At 38.8% G+C, this 21,082-nt stretch overlaps 1 protein-coding gene across 3 annotated transcripts in view; it reads right to left on the bottom strand.

Moving 5' to 3' along the window:
- Positions 1-21,082, bottom strand: part of arhgef2a (Rho guanine nucleotide exchange factor (GEF) 2a) — a 78,480-nt gene that overhangs the window by 40,351 nt on the left and 17,047 nt on the right. For 2 of the 3 annotated variants that reach the window (XM_071535222.1, XM_071535224.1), the window contains exons 2-5: positions 7,494-7,656; positions 3,647-3,714; positions 1,133-1,196; positions 791-923 (exon numbers count right to left, since the gene is read on the bottom strand). In XM_071535222.1, the coding sequence (XP_071391323.1) occupies positions 791-923; positions 1,133-1,196; positions 3,647-3,714; positions 7,494-7,656 (428 nt within the window). The remainder of the gene's footprint in view (positions 1-790; positions 924-1,132; positions 1,197-3,646; positions 3,715-7,493; positions 7,657-21,082) is intronic. The other variant, XM_071535223.1, reaches the window with a different exon arrangement.

The raw sequence follows: 21,082 nt of genomic DNA, 5'->3' as shown, positions 1-21,082 counted from the left end.
TCCTGATTAAAGCATACAATGGATCATCATATATATATATATATATATATATATATATATATATATATTCTTTGGTATGCACTGATAAATATCTTGTAGATTGAAAGTTTGGTAATAAAGATGAAATACGATTCGGCTATGCAAATGTCTTTCTATAAAATATTTTGAAAAAGCAGAAAAAATTTAGAGAAATGGATAACACTTTACAATAAGGGTACATTAATTAAGGGCTATTTAATGCTTAATAAGAATTAACTAACCCTTAATTAACAATTAACTAATGTGTCTGGTCATCATTTACTAATGGTGTTCATGTTAACTTATGTTATTAATTTATACATTATGTAATAGTCATCTTTATAAACTATTAAATAAGTTAAATAAGTTAAGGGTTGTTTAATGCTTAATAAGGGTTAGTTAATGCTTAATAGTTAATGCTTAATAAGCATTAACTTATTAATAAGCATTAACTAACCCTTAATTAACAGTTAACTAATGTGTAATTTACTAATGGTGTTCATGTTAACTAAGGTATTAATTTTATTAATTAATTTTAACATTATTTAACAGTTTAAAGATGACTATTAAATAATGTATAAATGAATACCTTAGTTAACATGAACACCATTAGTAAATTACACATTAGTTAACTGTTAATTAAGGGTTAGTTAATGCTTATTAAGCATTAACTAACCCTTAACTTAGTGTACCCTTATTGTAAAGTGTTACCGAGAAAGGTTCTTTCCCAACAATGTATTGTAGCTGATGGCCAGGTGAAAGTAAGACTCACCCTGCGATGTTATTGGTGGAGACGCTCTTGGACAGGGACAGGCCGGAGCGACCACGGCGGGAGCCTAGCAGGGATTGGCGGAGGCTGTCCGAGTGGTAGATGGCTGAACTGGGACGCTCCCGCATTACTGGAGCTATGCAAGAAGAAAGGGAGGTAGAGAAGGTGGAACAAGACAAGGAGGAAGAGAAGGACAAAAGGAGGGAGGAGGAAGAGGAAGAGGAGAACCACAGGCAGAAGAGGAGGGGGAGGAGAATAGCAACAGGCGGAGGAAGAAATCAGTGAGTGTGTGTGTGCGTGTGTGTGTGTGTGTGTGTGTGTGTCTGTGTGATCAAAAGGTCTCACTTTTGCTGCGCAGTGTGACATTCTGCAAGGCTGAGTTATTCCGCATTAGGGCCATCTTCTGTTGCTGTGTTGATGAAGGACACAGATCAGTATGTACAATAGTATTCTAGATAAGACATATATTCACAATCTTACTTAATATTGGTTTGGTCAGTGGTGGAAAGTAACTAAGTACATTTACTCAAGTACTGTACTTTTTGAGATACTTGTACTTTACTTGAGTATTTCCATTTGATGCTACTTTATACTTCCACTCCACTATATTTCAGAGGGAAATATTGTACTTTCTACTCCACTACATTTATTTGACAGCTTTAGTTACTTTTCAGATGGAGATTTGACACAATGGATAATATAACAAGCTTTTAAAATACAACACATTGTTAAAGATGAACCCAGTGGTTTCCAACCTTTTTGGCTTTTGACGCCTTACAAAAAGCAGTGTGTAGTCGGGTCACATTTCAGATGTCTATGAGTTGTTAACAGCTCCACCAAATAGTGATTTTTCCCTCTAAACCTTACATGGTTTCATTTCAATAAATGTTCCAATGATCCAATATTTCAGCAAAAATCAAAGATTAGAGAAAAAGTCCAAAAACTGAAAACAGATTTGTGCATCAGAACTTTGTTTTTTCTTCTTTACTCTCCCATTAATCATCTCACGACCCCTCAGATTTATCTGGTGGTTGGGAACCACTGGACTAAACTAGCTAACTGTATATAAAGTAGTTCAAACTAGCTCCACCTCCAGCAGCTACAACAGTAACATGCTGCTTACACACTGATGCTTCAGTATAAATAATCTAATGATGTCATATATAATAAAATATCAGTCAGAGGGACAAAACCACTACTTTTACTGCTAATACTTATATACTTTTACTTAAGTAGGATTTTTCATGCAGGACTTTTACTTGTAATGGAGTATTTTTACACTGCTGTATTGGTACTTTTACTTAAGTAAAGGATCAGAGTACCTGTACTTCTTCCACCACTGGGTTTGGTGGCTCTTTCACTTAAGTAATTTTCCAGACAAGTGCTCTTACTCTCACATTTTACTGGGACAGCTGTGATTCTACTTGAGAAACATATTTCAAGATTCTTTCCACCTCTGACATGTAGGATTTTAAAATAGTGCATTTTAGCTGCAGTCAGAACTTGTTTAAATGTGACTGCTGCAGCAGTCCCTTAATAGCAGTGACATATGTCTCCTCTCTGCTGCTTTACAAACTGTTACTTGCCAGTCGGATGGGAAAAACACATGCTGAAAACCTCCCAACTGAATGAAGTAGGTTATTGATGCAGCTTTTTATAATGACAGTAGTCATGTGGCGTGAAGTTAATTGAGCTCATTTCAAAAGTGCTATATCCATTTGTAAAACAAGACCATTGTTGGCTCCTCTCGGCCTCGATGTAGAATTTGACCTCAGACCTTTCCTGTAGTTTTCTTTTATAGGCCTATCTTACGTATTTTATATTTTTCATGTAGGCTTATTCCTGATAAATTGTTATTGATTTGTTTCCTATTGGTTGTAATTGTATGCCCTCATATGTATACACTGACTTAACGGGCATTACTCATGTAATATGATTATATGATGATATTTTTGCTCTGTTCTTGATGTAACGTTTAATGCAATTTTTGTCGATATGCATTATTGAATCCTCTACTGTTGTAGACGTATTACTTTTTTCTCTTTATATTTACTCAATTGCATATGCATTTTAAAGCCTTTCTACTGTTTTTACTACTCTGTGAATCTTCATATTGAACCTGGTGCTTCCTTGAATATTATGGACAAATGCATGTGAACGGCCTCTCTAGACATTCTAGCTCTAGGCTTACGCTGATTGCCCTGTGATGTCATTTATTTGGAACACCTGCCCTGCGTTCAGCCCCGACAAAACGTAGCAAACCGTTTATTTAAACGGAAACGGTGGTGCGTTGAACACCCTGTTGTGTTATGCAAGCGTTCCAAATATGGCAGCTGAGAAGGCCATTCTTTGCGTTCTTTTCGAAGAATTTTCGGAGCCTGATGAAATCGGTTTAAATACGTGTTTAATATTACAAAACACGCTTGATGTTACAGTCACTGCTCTTGCCGTCCAGAATAGCAGAGAACATCCCAATGGAGTGAAGGGGTTTGTGGAAACTATGGTTCCTAATTATAGTGATCCAACATTTGCCTCATTTGCATTTCAGGATGACAAGGCAAACATTTCAGGTGAAGGATAATCCACTTCTTACCTACCTTAATTTTTTACAAATTACCTACTATCTTTTAAAAAGTACCATAATTTGTTTAATTTTTTGCTATCACTGATTCTGTAAGAGTAGGTGCTACTTTTTTCAAATGCTGGAAATGTAATTTTGGAACAAACCTCTTCTAATTATCATACACCATCACAATTTACTGGGAAATAATACAACAATGAAGAAGTCCTGAACATACTAATAATGACATGTTATAAGGGTTGGAGTTGTGGAGATTAGTGGTTCATGTTGTGCCTTACCCGCTGTTTCATTTTGACACAGTTTGGCAAAGTGTCTCGGCATCGGTTGTGGATGGTGACGTTGCATGCTGGGAAAAAGAAAGGGAAACATGTATGAGACATAAACATGATGTCTAAACTTCTCCACTCTCTTCTCTTTCTGCATTGTAGCCGCTCAACTTCCCCAGCTCAACTGAAATCATTTCCTATTTAGGGCCTTGCAGCAGGATGTCAGTTGCTTTTTGTTTTTGTTTTTGAGGGCCTTATTTTCCTAGTTTTTGCGATCGTAATGATTTATTGTGTTCAAAATGTTGTCACTTTACATACCTCCAGTTCATTACGCTGCTCTCCAATACACATAAACACAGTGCCAACGTAATCTCCAACAGTTGAACCCAAAAAACGATTAAAACGCATCCTTTATACACAATAACATTCAATGGGACCTTTGTACATCCAAATTCCGATTACCTATTGCCCAAAACTTGCGTATATTGCAGTATTAGATATTTTTTAAAGATTTTTTAAAGAAGCCACATACAACATACGCAATACAAAGACAATACAATACATAAACAGTACTTGAGAACAACCCCCTTAAAAGGATAATGCATTGAATAAAGTAGACTTATATCTAATGAGAGAAAGGGAGGCATGAGAAAATATTTGCAGTGCAAACAAAACTTAAATAGTAACAAACAACACTGATAAAAAAAACCCCCCAAAAACAACATGTTTTTACAATGGTACACAATGAGATGGAGGACAAGAGAGTTAATGGTGAGTCAAACTTCCATCAGGGCCCTTAATGTGGGTTTCCCAATTATTCCATTTCAGCATGTAAAGGTCTACGTTATTCATAAGCCTGAAAGCCAGCTTTTCCAGTGCTGCCAGATGTCCAAGCTGGCTAGACCAGGAATTCACAGAGAGAGCATTGGGGGCCTTCCATTCACACATGATTAGGGCTGTTTGAATCCAGTCTGGATCTGAGGGACATAGATCCCTGAGAAGAGAAGGATCACCTAAAACAAATAGTCTAGGAGAGAAGGGAATTAAAACCTTATATAATTTCGATGGTGTCCAGTAAACTCTGTTCAGCATCTTAAATTGAATGAGTCTGGTTTTCTCTGGACATCTTTTTAAAATTTCTTAATATCAGGTTCCACTCTCCTCCTGTGAATGATATGCCCAGATCAGACTCCCACACCACTTTAAGGGCAGAGGCCGAATTATCTGAGCAGCGTAGAAGCATTGAGGAATAGTAAGATGCTTTGTGTCCTAGCCCAAATACCTTAAGTATCTGCGTGAGGATGTCTGCAGTGGGGGGTGGTGTGGAGGGGGATCCAAATGTTTGAACAAGTAAATGTCTAAGTTGTAAATAACGCCAAAACTGATGTTGAGGTAGCGCAAATGACTCCTTTAGATTATTAAAAGACCTTGCAGTATTAGATATGTTATTTTAACTAGAGTGAGCAAGTTGGCAAGTAGACCAGTACTGCCTTCATCTGCCTTTCATGTTGCCTTCATTTCATATCAGATTTTCTGTAAATATGAATTGCCGACTGGGAAAACCATTAACATCAACCTCCATCCAACAAGTAAAACACGTGAAGGACATTTTCAAGCTGAAGCAACGAAACCCTGTTCTTCCACTTCTTCCACTATGACCAGAACGCAGCAGAACTGGCAGCCTGCTAATAGTGCCACGGCACTATTTTAGCTCTCATGTGTATGTTTCAACTCTATGTACAACGAGCATTGTGTTGGTATCGTTTCTACAAAAGAAAAGGCCAGAGTGACGTGTGATTCCAGTGAGTCACTTCCCTGGTTAGTTTATTTTTAAGAAAAAATAAAATAAATACATAAAAGTAAATATGGTACTGGTATGGTATTGGTACTGGTATGGTATTGCACTTTCACTGGAGTTTGACCTGTCCAATATCTGAAAAGATAAACTCCAGTGAAAGTGCACCTGTATGTATTTTCCATATAGTGGGGGGAGCTTGATAATTTGAACCTCATATTCCACACTATACTCATGTTTTGAGATTGAATCCATCCTACACCCTAAAATCCATTAAGATTCCATTGAGACCTGTTATCAGTTTTTGTTGGCTAAAAAGGCAGAATAATTACAATTTTTTATGGTAAATAATGTTCAAAACCCATAGCTACAACCTGATAATGAGATCTGGGGCCATATCCACAAAGCTTCCTAGTACTAAGAGTTGGTCCTAGTGGTGAAATTGTAAGAAAACTGAGAGTGATGACGTTTTCGAAGAATTTCCCTTAAAAGTAAGACTAAATCCTAGTAAAGATAAAAGCTATTCACAAAGCATCTTAGCTCTTAAGAGAGCTCCTAAGGTGGAAAACTGTTAAGAGTAGAGAGGAGGACTTTCAGGAGCTTAGGAGTTTCTTAAGGATAGAAGAAAATGGCTGAAAGATGCAGAAAAGACGCATTAATGCTATTACTATTATGAAAGTTATCACAATGTTAAGATATTTAGCAACAGGCAAACAGTGCAGCAGTGATAATTTAGGTTTATGCAACCACATAGAATAATCACACAAACAATCACAGCTCCTTCACAGACTCATATTGTGACGCAGACTGTTTAATTCCCACTGACCAGTCACACCGCCAACAAAACAGCAGCTATGGATACAGGGAGTTTTGTCTGTATTGTCTGGTCACTGATGGGACACACGTCCGCATCATCTGCAATATACTCTTGTTCAAAAATCCTATTCATATAGGCTTGCCAATATAGTCTATAAATTATACTAATACTGCTAAGTCTTGAGCCATTTTCACCAAATCTTAACATCAAATTAGTAAAGTATAATAACATTACTGCATTCACCCAAATAAAGGCATAATGCTTCAACCTGTGAGGACCGTACAAGTATTAAAATGTACGGTTCGTATGGTTTTCAAAGATTTTGTCCAATCAGCTCTATTTTGATAGTATAAGCAAACCACGTGTTAATATCGAGTAAATTGTGTTTTATCTTGTGTGATTCCTTGTGTGTATTCTGGATGACAAAAACAGGCGTGTTGATTTTTCTTGATCAACCAATGACAGTGTCCAAAAAAGTTCTTGTCCATTCCTTGCTCAGAGTTGCTCTGAGAACTTTCCTAAATCACTCCTAAGCTAGGACTCCTTGCTAAGGAATTTTAGGCTAAGATAAGAGCTCTCTGAGAGGACTCTCAGAATGTTTGTGGATACGGGCCCTGAGCAGCACAAGATATGAAATGCTGATCAAATATTGTCAGTGACACAATTTAGCTCAAAGGGTGCACTTACTTTTGCACACCCTATTTTTCATTTACTGTATTTGAATTTTCTAACTTTCATAAAACTATATAGAATTTTCCCATTTTAGTGTAATAGAAAACATTGTATAGGTCTCAGACAAAACATTTCCAATAATTTAATTTAACTGTAAAATCATTTTGTAGTGCAACAAACTGTGCAAAAACTTCAAGGGCTGTCCAAATTTTTTTCACTGTATATAGGCTACACAGTCTGTCCAGTTTTGATGCAAATACTTAGCATTTATTATGCCAGAGTTTATGCAATCTATCCATTTGGTGATTGACTGCACAGGTGGTATAGTGTTGTGAGAAATGCTTTTGCGGTTTTAGGAATTACACTTTGAGTTTTGAGAATGAGGTTAGCATTTAGGAAAATGCATCTAAGTGATTGAGAAAAACTGTAAGCATGCAAATTGAGTGTGTATTTGAGTATATGTATACGTGTGTGTGCGTGTGTGTGTAATACATTGATTTACAGTACAAGTATGCACTCATTAAATGAGACCATGAAATCTGCAGCAGCACCAGTGCAGCAGCTATGTTACTCACTGGGGCAGCTGAGCGCCTCCTTGGCAGTGATGCTCTTGTTGCAGGCTGAACAGAGTGTGGTTCCAGACACAGTCAATGAGGTGAAGAGGTGGCCATTGCTGTAACGTGCCTCCCTCTCCCTCGCCTCCCTCTCTCGCTCCCTCATGCGCTCTTTCTCTTTATTCTGGAAAAGAAGCAGAAAGCATGCAAATTACATTAAATGAGTTGCATAAAAAACTCAGAGATAGTAGCATATGTGGCAGTGATGTAATGAGGGAAAGATTTATAGGCCTTTGGTAGGTCCAAATGTTACACAAAATAATCTAATAAAATAGCAAACAGATAAGCCTAGCCAATCCCCCTATACAATCTCATTAAAATAATATCTAGTTAGTGCAATATTTGTTTATTTGTTTATTTAAGGATCCCCATTAGTTGATGCCGTGGCAATGAGCTAATCTTCCTGGGGTCCACACCTGACATACTGTACATAACACATTACATGATAAACATTAAATTACATTAATATACACTAAATTACATCAATATACATTAATATAAAAAAAAAGCAAAAAATACATTCATATACAATTCAACGCCAGTCAACACTGAAACGTACATTTAGGTGGAATACTAATTAAAAATCAATATATAGATAATATTTTTTTTAAAATTTAAAAAAATGAGAATAATACAACCCATATGAAGCGGAACACGAATATTGAAAACTGGTACAGAGTTATACCTCCTACTATTCAGTCTGTCATCTGCATGCCAATAAATGCCTTTTCATAATCTTTTTGAAGGATGATTTATTTTTTATTAGGTGGATATTAACAGGTAAATTATTCCAGTATATATCCAAGCACCATAGAAAATAGCAAGTATCAAGTGTTTTTTGATGAGTTACTGAGTGAATAGACCAGATCCACGATGCACACACCGCACCGCAAGTCCGCGCTGACTCGAAAACTTGCGTACACGAGTTGAGACTTGACGTGAGATTTGATCGTAGCCTCCGCTCACGTCCAAATTGATAAACGCCAAGCTTTGCGTGGAAATGACCGTGTGGAAATGACCGCACACCCAGTTTTCTGTACGTTTGTTTCGTAAATGTGGGTCAGTTTGTCCTTTGCCTTGGTCTTGATCTCCATAGAGAACAAACTCCTCATGGAGTTGGAGTTGAAGGCAGACAGTCAGGTCAGCCTGATGAGTGGTGTTCTGACAGTAGGTCTTATAGTGCATCTGAGAGATGAAAATGTCTGACCAGATAGGCAAGGAGGCACAGCTGAGACAAACTCTCAGTCTTATTCTAGAGGAAATGGAGAAGGACATCATGGTTTGCTCAGGTCAAAATGGCACCTATGGCACCACAGCCTCAACACCACAATTTTAGGAAAGGTATCTCTGTATCCAATGAACTTCTGTGGGTCCTCGAGTGCAAGAAACAGGAGTCTTTCGTGGTCCTTGACTCTCCTTCATCTGAGTCAGAAGGTTGTCAAGATTCAAGATTCAAAATTCAAGATTAACTTTATTGTCCCACAAAGTGGAAAATTTGGCTTGGGCTTTCACCCATGCTGCAGCCGTAAAAGACAAAACATTCCACATACAAAAAACATACAAAGATGAAACAAACAGAAGAAACAAACACATCAATAAAGAGATCTGCACAAATCTCCAGTGTCCATCTTGGCCTCGTCCTTTTCTTATCTGCCGCTATTTAAAGGTTTTATTGACACAGGGATAAATCAATTTTTAAATCTATTTAATCTGCAACAAGGGACTCTGAACCTCCTCCCAGAGGGCAGTAGCTGATACTCAGCGTGTAGAACATGGGATGGGTCAGTAACTATCCTATTGGCTTGCCTTAGAGTAGCCTGTTCATAAGTAAACTGCAAGGATGGATGCTGTCTTACCCCTATAATCTTCCATGCAGTCTGCATCAATCGGACCAGTTTGGACTTTAGTTGCACGGAGAGGTTACCAAACCAAGCTATGATGCCGTATCTGATAAGGCTCTCTAAGACTGCCTGATAAAAGACTAACATCAATTTTTGATCAACACCATGAACTCTAAGTCGACGCAGGAAGTGCAGTCATTGTTGTAATCTGCTACAGAGACTGTCCACATGGGTGTTCCAGGTTAATGAGTTGTCAATAAAAACACCAAGCGAGATGGTTTCATCGTGGATGACCACAGGCCTGTGGTCGCCAACTCCCCTGGGGTCAAATACCATCTCCTCAGTCTTTTTAACATTCAAGACAAGGTGGTTATCATCACACCATTTTACAAACCTTTGTATCGCTGAATAGTAGTCGGATAGATCGCTATCCTTTTTCATTAAAGCTAAGATGGCAGTATCATCTGAGAATTTAATGATGTGATTGTTAGGGTTATAGCTTCTACACTCGTTAGTGTATAAGGTAAAAAGGACAGGTGAACTGACACAACCCTGGGAGGCTCCCGTGCTCAAGGATCTCACCTACTGAGCAATTTTATGTTCATTAGCCATTTTAAAGACTAAAATGGTCGTCTAAATGGTTATAGACGTCTAGGCTAAAATGAGGCTACATAGGGTTTAAAAGTGAAAGTTTAGTAGACGTCTACATCTTAGACTATGTCTTCTGAGGTATATGACAAAAATAGAGTATTATCTTGTACATATGGACTGCTCGGTCTAAAACTGGACTATACATAGCCAAAACGATCCTGGGCTATATGAGAGCTAACGCAGAGATGCAACATTGTAGCGCTCAGTGGGCGGTGAGGAGCTGCTGTTATCGAGCGTCTCCATGCACCTGGATGGCCTCGGTCTGATGCATTGTATTCTCATAAATGGACCCGAAATTCCCTTTGATTGTGCTGCAAAACCTGTTCTTTGATCTGCAGAATGTCACACAGCACACAGTGTGCAGGGACGGAGTCGAAGGATGCCAAGACGAGGCAGAACTCAAAGCTGGGCAGAGAAGCGATGTATCCATCTGCACAGTAAACACTATCAGCATCAGAGTCATCACGATGCTCCACTGTGTGCTCAAAAACCTCTTGTCTCTCAATTATGATGCAGACCAAGTGGGATGAGCAGTATCACTGCATAGAATCCACTCTCCAAAGACACCACTGACAAATCTCATCCAATAACTGCATGTGTTTTGTCAATCTAGAGAAAAATGCCTGCTTGCTTGTCATCAGTGACAACTTCAAATTTGATTCACCACTCAGTAAAAAGGGCATTTGATGTCGGGCCATTACTGATGTCAGTAGTCTCATCAAACATGACAGCGATAAAAGGCATTTTCATCTGCTCCTTTATTGCATCTAATGTCACATTAGTAACTGCCTTGAATTTGCTAGATGTGCTAGACCTTTGATGTTGCAAGGTGGCAAAAAGTTTTTAGTATATTCCTGCTCTGACTTTTCATTGAGTGGCAGGGTTCCTTGTGTCACTGCTCACTCAACTGGAGAGTTCAGGTTGACTGTAGCCTGCAGGTGTCTGGGTGTTTCAGGATGTTTCCCAGCTGCTTTACTCAAACAGCAAAGGCTTCTGAAACCTGCACTGGCTCTGGTTAAGGGAGAGGAGCAGACAGTAGCTGGTGGCTAGTGGGTCAAAGATGCACAGAGAGGCAACAGTATTTACAAATTCTAAGGGGAAGCATCCACCAATACATATCAAAATACGATTGGATAATCCACCTGTGACATCACAAATATGCTTCACTTGAATGGCAAGGACCTTTGCCTCAGCTACTGAAGACCCAGACAGGAGAGTTGCACTAGCCAGTTGAAGTGGCTGTTAGTGATTGTCATTCTGCCCAAAATTCAGATTTTTTTCCCTCTTCATTTCCCTTTTATGAAAGCAAATGAAAACGCAAAAGATTACAAGATATAATTGATGACTAAAAAGATTTTAAAAAAAATATTTTTTATTAATACAATTTTTGGGGCATCTTTGGGGCCTGAATACCTAGAAGGCCTGAGGGGTTCCCCTGTACGTTTAGTAGCATTTAATGATATGATTTTTACTGGTATGAAATCACTCTTGTTATGACCTGTGACCTTTAACAAAAAGTAGTTACTGCTCTTTGCATTTGTAGTAGACATGCATTTAGACTGACAGAGCTCATTCTGAGTCAGCATGAGCCATTCGCACATCTCAGTTTCATTCCTATCAAGAGTAAGGCCTTGTGTCCTCTTTTTTAGCTGGCAGTGCAGAACAGATGCACGTGGGAAGCTCTGTTTGTGGCTACTGTTGTTGCTATGCAACCACTGAAGACCCTATGAAGCACAAGGTCTTTCTCCATCTGCATTCCTGTATCCTCCATGATGCATTGGATGTTCATTTGCAATGCCCAAAGTACGATTCTAAAACAAAAGAACACCAAGGACAGAGAAGTTTAGTTTGCCAACTGCAAAATAACAAGGATGCATCAGATGATGACTTGAACATGACATGTTGACATGAACAAATGGGAAGCAGAATTATGCAAAAACGTTTTTATAAACATAGCATATGAATTACCATTAATGCAAGAGTATGATAACTATTACTGGTTTTAAAAAACAAAAAAATCCATAGATAAATTCACCCTGATGTAAATTCAGTACCCTGATGAAGGCTATGAGAGCCGGTTTACTTTCAATAAAGGCTTTCCTTCTTTTATGTTCACTAAGTGTGGCTGAACACTTACTTGAATACACCCATATTTCAAATGACAAATTTGATTATATAAGTTGAGGAAAGTGTACCAATTGCTTTTCTAAACAATTGCACCAGCTAATGGAAATTGATTAGTTAGCATTAGGGCTGGGCGATATATCAATATTATATCAATATCGTGATATGAGACTAGATATCGTCTTAGATTTTGGATATCGTAATATCGTGATATGGCATAAGTGTCTTTTCCTGGTTTTAAAGGCTGCATTACAGTAAAGTGATGTCATTTTCTGAACTTACCAGACTGTTCTAGCTGTTCTATTATTTGCCTTTACCGACTTAGTCATTATATCCACATTACTGATGATTATTTATCAAAAATCTCATTGTGTAAATATTTTGTGAAAGCACCAATAGTGATCCCTACAGTATTGTCGCAATATTGATATCGAGATATTGTGATATTTGATTTTGTCCATATCGCCCAGCCCTACTTACAACTGAACATTTAGCCCACTTTGTAGAAAATACCGAGATATATATCGTGTATCGCCATTCAGCCCAAAAATACCGAGATATGATTTTTGGTCCATATCGCCCAGCCCTAGTTAGCATTAGTTTTAGTGTACAGTTTTTATGCTGGACTGAATGTAATCCACACAAGGTTAGTTTTTCAACTGATTTGACCATTTTTCCATTTCACCATTTTCATGACTTCAAACACAGTCATTGAAACAAACTCATTTTGCAAAACAGCCCAATTTCATTGAAAAATACAAACCACATATTGACATCAAAACTACACACGTCATCTATTGATTAGATAATACCTTATATTCAGCTATATCCACAGTATCCAAGTATACTAATGGTAAAAATTATTTATTGAAAAGCTTCACAATCCTTTTTTCCATAACTCCTTACGTCATGGTGTTTTACAGTAAGCAAAACCTCTGCTCCTCAAAATTTTGGTGATGTCATATGTGATATTTTTACATGTTTGTCTATGTGTGATAAAGTAAATAGGTAGAAGTATTGATGAGCATGATAAATCACAATTTCCTTCAAAAGAAATCAAGTTTACTGTTGTAACCAATGACCTTATTCGTCATCAGCCCTTTCATTTCTGTCCGGACATAATATCTATGGTATATTTAGGGGCCGGCAGCAGCTCCACTGCTGGTCCCTGTTGTGTTTGTATGTATGATTATTATGCTTTCTTTCTTTCTTTCTTTCTTACTAAAACTGCCTTCCCATGCATGAAAACTCACCAAACTTGGCACATAGCTCCAGTTCCATACCAAACAACACTCACTAATGTCTGGGGCAAATAGTCCAGATGGTGGCGCTACAGCAGCGGTCTAAATTTTAAAACTTTAAAAAATCATTAAAAAATCAACAATACATGCTACAACTCTGTAATTGTCTGCAGTTATCGATCCAAACAAGACAAAACTTTCATCCACTGGTACCTATACTAAATTATGAAGTCCACCAATCTGTTTTTATTAAAAACTTTAAAACGAATTAAATCCAACTAGTCCCACATACTTCACATCACATAAATCACTACAGAGCATCATAAGACCTGCCCAAATAAAACTATTGTGGGGTTTTTCATTTAATGAAAAATTGAGAGCACAGCTCATCAAAATGTCTGACTGTAAATGGTACTGTACATAGCCACGGTCAATGTTGCTTACTCGATGTCCAATCTTCATGTAAAAAATAGAAAATATTTTCCTATGTTGGTAGATGAAACGTACAAAATTTCAGACTTCTATCTCAAAAACTGAATTTTGAAAAATTATTTGAATTCTGCCCTTATGCCCTCCTCACTTCACTCTCCTTTACACCCTATTTAGTGCCCTTACTATTTCCTCAGCACCCCTTACTAGCACCTTGGTCTCTGCCACTATCAGCCTGATTGTGCTCACCTGTTCAGCACTATTTAAGCTGCTGCAGCACTGCTCTCTCCCTCTCATTCTCTTTGTCATGGGGTGGCAGTCAGTTCACCTCTGTGTATGAGTACTGGTAAGTCAATTGAATTTCCTCTTAATTGTTTAGTTCTGTTTGTTATGTCCATATCTGCTACCTTAGTTATAAGTTGTCCAAAATATTACCTTATCCTTAATTATGGACATTTCATTTCAAGAGTGAAATGATTTGATTTATTGTGTTCATGTACATTGATTTTTTAATCAATGTATATTTGTTTTGATCTCTTTTCTTTGTCTTTGACTGCTTTCCAGATAACTACCACTTGAAATCCTCTACTTCATCAGCCCATGTGTGTCTTTTGTTTTCCACATTGTGTTAAATAAATCACCACTGGACTTCATTGAGCCTGGCATTCTAACCGATGCCCCCTGATGATAGTCACCAGCCATTCCTAATTCCTATTTAATACTGAGTAAATATGCTTTCTTTGCTGTAGCTCTTTTTCCTCTTACGGTACATCTGCCGGCCCCGTCCATGACTGCTTGCAGTCCTAGTTACTTTTATGTGTGAAAGCAATGAAAAGGTATCATTTAACTAGTACTTAAAGGCACTATGATTTTACAAGTTATAAAGAATTGAGACTGCTATGTGAACTATTTTGAGTGTGAAAAATGACGTGTTTTGCATGAAAACAATAAATGTACAGTTTTACATAATTATCAAGGGTTCAGAGAGCTGCAGTAACTGTTCAACTGTACAGTCAAATCAATTGAAGAAAACCGGAACCACTTAGCCTAAGAGCTTCAAATTAAAGAGTTCATGACAAGAGAATGCAAATCGACTGCTTTACATTTATTGCTTTTACTCGTTAAGTTCATGGTTTCTGCAGTAGAAATCAATAAAACAGAATATGGTAAGAGTAAAAAAAAAAACAGTGATAGCGATGGCATCATCAAGAGAGCGAGTTTTTACAGTTGATGGATGGCTTCTACAATGGATTTCTCTCTGTGTGGCTGATGAATGAATGGTGCAAAATCATGGGTCTAGAGAACTGAATTCTTTGCACCAAACTGTGCTTAAATGTACCTTCTCTTTTCCCAGTTGCATCCTATTATTTTTGCTACTGTAATGACCTAATTTCTCTACAGGGATCATATAAGTTTCATCTAATTTGATCTAAAGAGTGATGCTGCTCTACCCCACCCCTGGTAACCTGGCTCTTCTAATCCACAGGCCGGGTGCAGAAGTCAGTAATTGCTCGGAACACCAGGGGCCAAATGTATAAAACTCTGTGTATATTTAGGTGTAGAAATCTGTGTACGCCCAAAACAGGAAACATGCATACGCAGTCTTTTCGTCAGATTTATAAAACCCCACGTACGTCTGTTCCTACGTGTTTGTTCCTCATAAAACTCAATCATCCTGAAATTGAGCGCACATGCACGAGCCTCTCACCCCACCTTGTCTCCTCCCAGAATTAACTATGCAAATGATTATAAATACGCCCCTCTTGTCACCTTCTTGTCAAAAACGATGGTGAATGTGCCTGTTTTCAGTGCTTCCCTCTCCAAATATGTCCAATGTGCTTTTATGCATGCAGTGTTTTTGTAATTAAAGGTAAAATTGCACAATTGAACTGATTCAAAGATTAAAAACAAAACCATATAATGTGACATGTCCAGTGTTCGCAGCACTGACGCTCCAAATATGGCAATTTGTGGCCTTTCCTTTCTTACCGTTCAGTCCCGCAGTCAGCGCACAACTGGTTTGTGTGAGCAGGTACTACACACAGATCGTTTGGACGTCACACAGTTGTTCCAGGACTTATTCCGAGTGCATCTGCCCACCCGACACTGCGTTTTCTTCCCAGGAGAGATGGATCTGTGCGCCTCGCCTCCTGTGCGTCATGGATCTCTGTGCACCTCGGCAACTGTACAGTCCCTGACGTGCGTTAACATCTCCATGTCACATAAACAAAGAAAACTGTCCAGTTTACTGGCGATCTTGGTTTTGGCACTGTGAGTAAGGCCTGATGTCATCTGAGGGAAATTAGTTTGACTAGGTTTTCATTGTGCTCCATAAGTCAGACCTACTTGAAGCGAGCCGGAGGAGAGAGAGACGCGCATTCACACAAACCAACGCGGCGATATAGCGGAGAGTGCCTGTATCTATTTCCTAAGTGTTTTTTTTTTTCGTTCATTTAAAACCCTCATATTTAGGAAAAGTCATGGAGGGAGGAAAAAATACCATTTTCCTCCAGTGCTGGAGGAACTAAAAATTGAAAATAACAATGCCAGATGGGTTTTGGCCTTTCTAATGTTAAACATTATCCACATAAAATAACCAAACTATTATGGTGTATCAGTCTTACCCATCTTACTGTATATAATGTTTAATAATGTTTAATAATGTTTCAGATGTCTATTTTATTTTATTCTATTTTATTCTATTGTCACTTATTTTGTTGTGTGGTTTGTGATGTGAGCTGCTGTAACGCCTTAATTTCCCCTCGGGGATCAATAAAGTAGCCTACCTACCTACCTTATTTGTTTATTTATATAAAGATCATTATCATTATAATTATTATAATGCATAGTGGCAAACATATTTACTCAAGATTTGCCAACTCGCAACATCACACTAATCGGACTCAAAAGACTGCGTACGGTACGCATGGTGTGAAAGATGTGTACCGGTACGCACATTCTCACCGCCCGTGGATTTTTATACATTCGGAAACCTGCGTGGAAAGTGGCGCAGCACACTTTTCGTGTGTACGCATGGTTTATACATTTGGCCCCAGATGTTGATCCGGAAGGATTTAAATTGTAGAGAACGATCTTGGTGGCATATAGGGCTGTGCAAAAAAATCAATACAGCTGAGTATTGCAATTTTTTTCCATGATACTGTATCGATTTTCCAGCCCCTCATATCGATACATTAAAAAAAAACAATCATGTTTTAAACGGGTTTAAAATGTCCTTAAATTTCCCTCAAATCCCTTTGAATTAAATAGTTTTGACTCAATTTGTCCACTGAGTTATCAATATAATGTGATGTACATATTAGACTACCCAGGTGGTACACAGCAAGTTGTATTTTCAGCTCTATTTTTACATTTTCTGTAAATTATGTAGAGTATCGCAATGTATCGCAATATGTATCGTATCGCAATGTATCGTGATACAATCGTATCGTGACCCATGTATCGTGATACGTATCGTATCGTGAGGTCCTTGCCAATACCCAGCCTTAGTGGCATATGTGTATAACTTTACTAGTCCAATAAATTACTAAGCGTATCATTCCTGTCAGATTCCCTAGTATATTCCATAGTATAGCCCTTACTCTTTGATTCTGAGGGACTGACACAAATACCTAACCTTTAGAACTTGTTCACACAGGACACAGAATAGATGTATATTGGCAGCGTACATAGCCCAATTCCTTTCGGCGGCCATGTTAATGGCAGGAGTGAACACACTGTCCAGTGAGAGAAAGATAGGGATAAATTCTATGCTTGTCCAAAGATTATCCAATCACAAGTCACAACACTGGCTGAAAAATAATCCTAAACAAATCAACGAGAGAAATGTATGAGAGAGGCTGTGTTGAATGAAGATGGACCATATAAAGTTAATCACCACAGTGGAAAAAAACAGGGAGCTATATGACCCTCAGAGTTTTTTCTACAAAGACAACATTAAAATAGATAAGGCTTGGATGTTGTTGCTTCAGCTCTTGGAGCACAATGTAAGTATAGCCTATTTTCATGGAGTATTTCTCCTCCTGTGCATTTTCAAGGAGAACTGATGCATGGCGCAAGAAAGACTCCATTGTCTGCAACGGGCCCTTGCCTCTGCTAGGAAGACCTACTACTCCGACAATGTTGCTCGACTGCAGTCTGCCAACCCCAGACAATGGCACCAAGAAGTTATGGCCATGGCTAATGTGAAAAGAGCTGAGCGAGTAATTAATGTACCTGGATCTGGTACTGAGGACACTGAGACAACTGCAAATATTATAAACAGTTTGCTGAGATATCATGTGCTTTGCCAGTACTCAATACCACCCAGCTACCATCCTTTCTCCCCTCTCCTCACCAGCTGCCCACCATCCCAGTATGGGATGTCTACAAAACCCTCCAGGCTGTCAAAGTCAAGCAAAGCACCTGGCCCCGATTTAATCCCCCAGAAAACCTTGAAGGAGTTTGCTTGTGAGATCAGTGTTCCTCTTTGTCATGTTCTAACAGGAGGGCTGCGTCCCTAAACAGTGGAAAGAGGCGGTGGTTATTCCCATCCCCAAAGCTTCCCGCACTGTTAAAGCAGTTAAGACCTATTTCCTGACCTCCCAGTTTGCAAAAATGACTGAAAACTTTGCTCTCCAGTGGGTTCTCAAGGACATCTCATTTGACTGGGGAGTTTGAAGGGCAAATCCACCACCCATGCCCTTGTCAGCCTAGTTGACTGTTAAAAACACAGATAAACCTGACTCTGTCTGTTCACTGGTAGCTACTGATTTTAGTAAGGCCTTTACTGGGTTAATCATAACATTATAATCAACAAGATCCTGACCATGGGAGTGAGCCCTGAACTAGTCCCTTGGATTTGTAACTCTATTTCCAATCGGAGACAAAGGGTTCGCTATCGTGGTGCCTTATCGGAATGGGAGTACCTGGCCCAAGGAACTCTCCTTGGACCCATCCTCTTCCTTGCCCTGATTGACGACGCTGCCCTTAGTTTGGAAGTACGTTGATGACATCAATTTACTGGAGTCCAGACAGTGGCAGCAGCCCTCTTCCATGCAGAATCAGCTCAATGAGCTAAATATCTGTTCTGCCCAAAACAACATGCTCCTTAATGAAAAGCAATGTGTCACTATGCACATATCATTCAGTAAAAATCCACCACCAGCACCACCTCTTTCCATTAACAACATCCCCCTGTCTGTCCTGCCTAAAATCAAAGTGCTGGGACTCTCCATCCAGCACAACCTCAGGTGGAGTGACCAGGCAAACACCATGAAGGCAAGCGCTAGCAGGAAGCTTTTCCTCCTCAAGCGCATCAAGCGTTTCTCCGTCACTCAAGCTGACCTACGAGCCATTTATATCGGCTCCATTAGACCAGTGCTGGAGTATGCAGTCCCTGCTTGGCATCCTGGTCTCACCCAAGCCTTGTCCACCCAGTTGGAGCGTGTGCAAAAGAGGGCATGTCGCATTATCCTGGGAGCATCTTACACCAGCTACCAGCAAGCCCTAAACACCTAAACACCCTAGGCATCCCCCTTCTTGAGAAGAGGAGGGAGCAGATCTGCCTGAAATTTGCTCTTTCACTGCAATCCTCCCACTCCTTTGACTGGCTCCCCCCACCTAGAGAACAAATATCTGGACGTACCACCTGCCATGGTCACAAACTTAACACCCCGCTGGCAAGAATAGGTCGTTACTACAATTCTCCCATCCCCTACCTCACAAGAACAACAAACAACAAACATACATCATAGTTTTCACTCTTCTCATTTTCCCCTTCTTTTCCCCCAGACTACTGATATTACTACAGCATTCCAGAATCCCTTCTTCATAGGATTTGCACTAGATCTGGCCTGACTACCCTATTTACATTTCAGTGTAGATTGTATATGCTACTACTTTCACAATTATTGAAAATGTATTTTTATCTCCCTGCTGTTTTGATATACTATATGTATGTAAATTGCTGTGTAATTTCAGTCTATAAATGACTGCGAAGCACTAATAAAAAGCTACTACTACTACATTGTTGCTGCGGCGGAAATATCTTGAGGTGACGGCAACTTGTCTTCGTTCGGAGACTTATCAACAGGAGTAAGAAAAATACACCAGCAAACAACAAAATGGGCCCGGGATCGCAAGGTACATTACCAATAGCTGGTCAATGTATTTTTAGGGTACATATTTCCAAAAGGTCCATACCATAACAGGTCCATTCGGTAGAGTTTTAATATGACCAGCTTAAGTTCCAATATGATCTGAATGCCAATATACTCGGCAATATTAGAGAGCACAAAGGTTTAAGGGCTTTAGACACTAAAAACACATACACAAACATGAGTGTCAGATTACAGCTCAGTAATGTAATCTAGGCCTAATATCATGGCTATTACAGTATAGTACAGCCTGGTTAATTTTTAGGGGCAGATTAACCTTACATATGTGACTGTTATATTATGAAGATGAGAGCAGCTATGCAACAGATTCTGACATTACATTACATTATGTCATTTAGCAGACGCTTTTGTCCAAAGCGACTTACAATAAGTATATTTTGTCTGACAAGCTTGTTATTTGTTCCGTAAAGCGTTAATATCCATTTCACTCATAGAGCCATCATTAGTCATCTTGCAGGCTATCATAATATATCATAATATTCTCCCTTGAAAGTTGCAAGTTAAATTAGTAAAGCAGCTGATAATGCACAAGTCCAGTCTTGTCCCGTCTCAAATTAAGTTTAAGTTTAAGTTTATTTTTATAATGATAGATACTTTCTGATGAGTCTGAAGCAGTTGAGATTTGATTTAACTTTTTTGCAAATATTATTCACTTGTTTATCAAATCTTAGATGTGAGTCTAAGATGATTCCTAAGTACTTGACATTGTCAACCTCACTGATGACCTCATTCTTTATTTTTACCATGAATCTTTCATTTTCGTGTCGTCTGCGTATAGAAAAACAGATTGAAACAGTTTTTTTTACATTCAGTGTTAAGTGAGAGGACTCAAGTCATTGCAATACAGAATGTAAGGATTCAGTGAGCTGGTCAGCGGCCTTGCTAGATGTTCTGGCAGATGTATAAATGACCGTATCATCGGCATACATTTGGCAGCCAACCCCAGGACAGCTCTCAGGTAGGTCGTTGATATATATGCTAAATAGCAATGGACCTAGAACTGACCCCTGGTGTATCCCCATGCTATTGTCACGGAGGGTGGACTTTTCCCCATTGACTCTCACACATTGTACTCTTCCCCTGAG

Source organism: Centroberyx affinis, unplaced genomic scaffold (genome assembly GCF_046629955.1).
Source record: "Centroberyx affinis isolate AG114_WGS23_722 - 3 ecotype Tasmania unplaced genomic scaffold, CSIRO-AGI_Caff_v1 ptg002680l_1, whole genome shotgun sequence".
Lineage (NCBI taxonomy): Eukaryota > Metazoa > Chordata > Actinopteri > Beryciformes > Berycidae > Centroberyx > Centroberyx affinis.
Note: the sequence above shows the minus strand (reverse complement) of the source record. Positions and strands in the feature narration are given on the sequence as shown.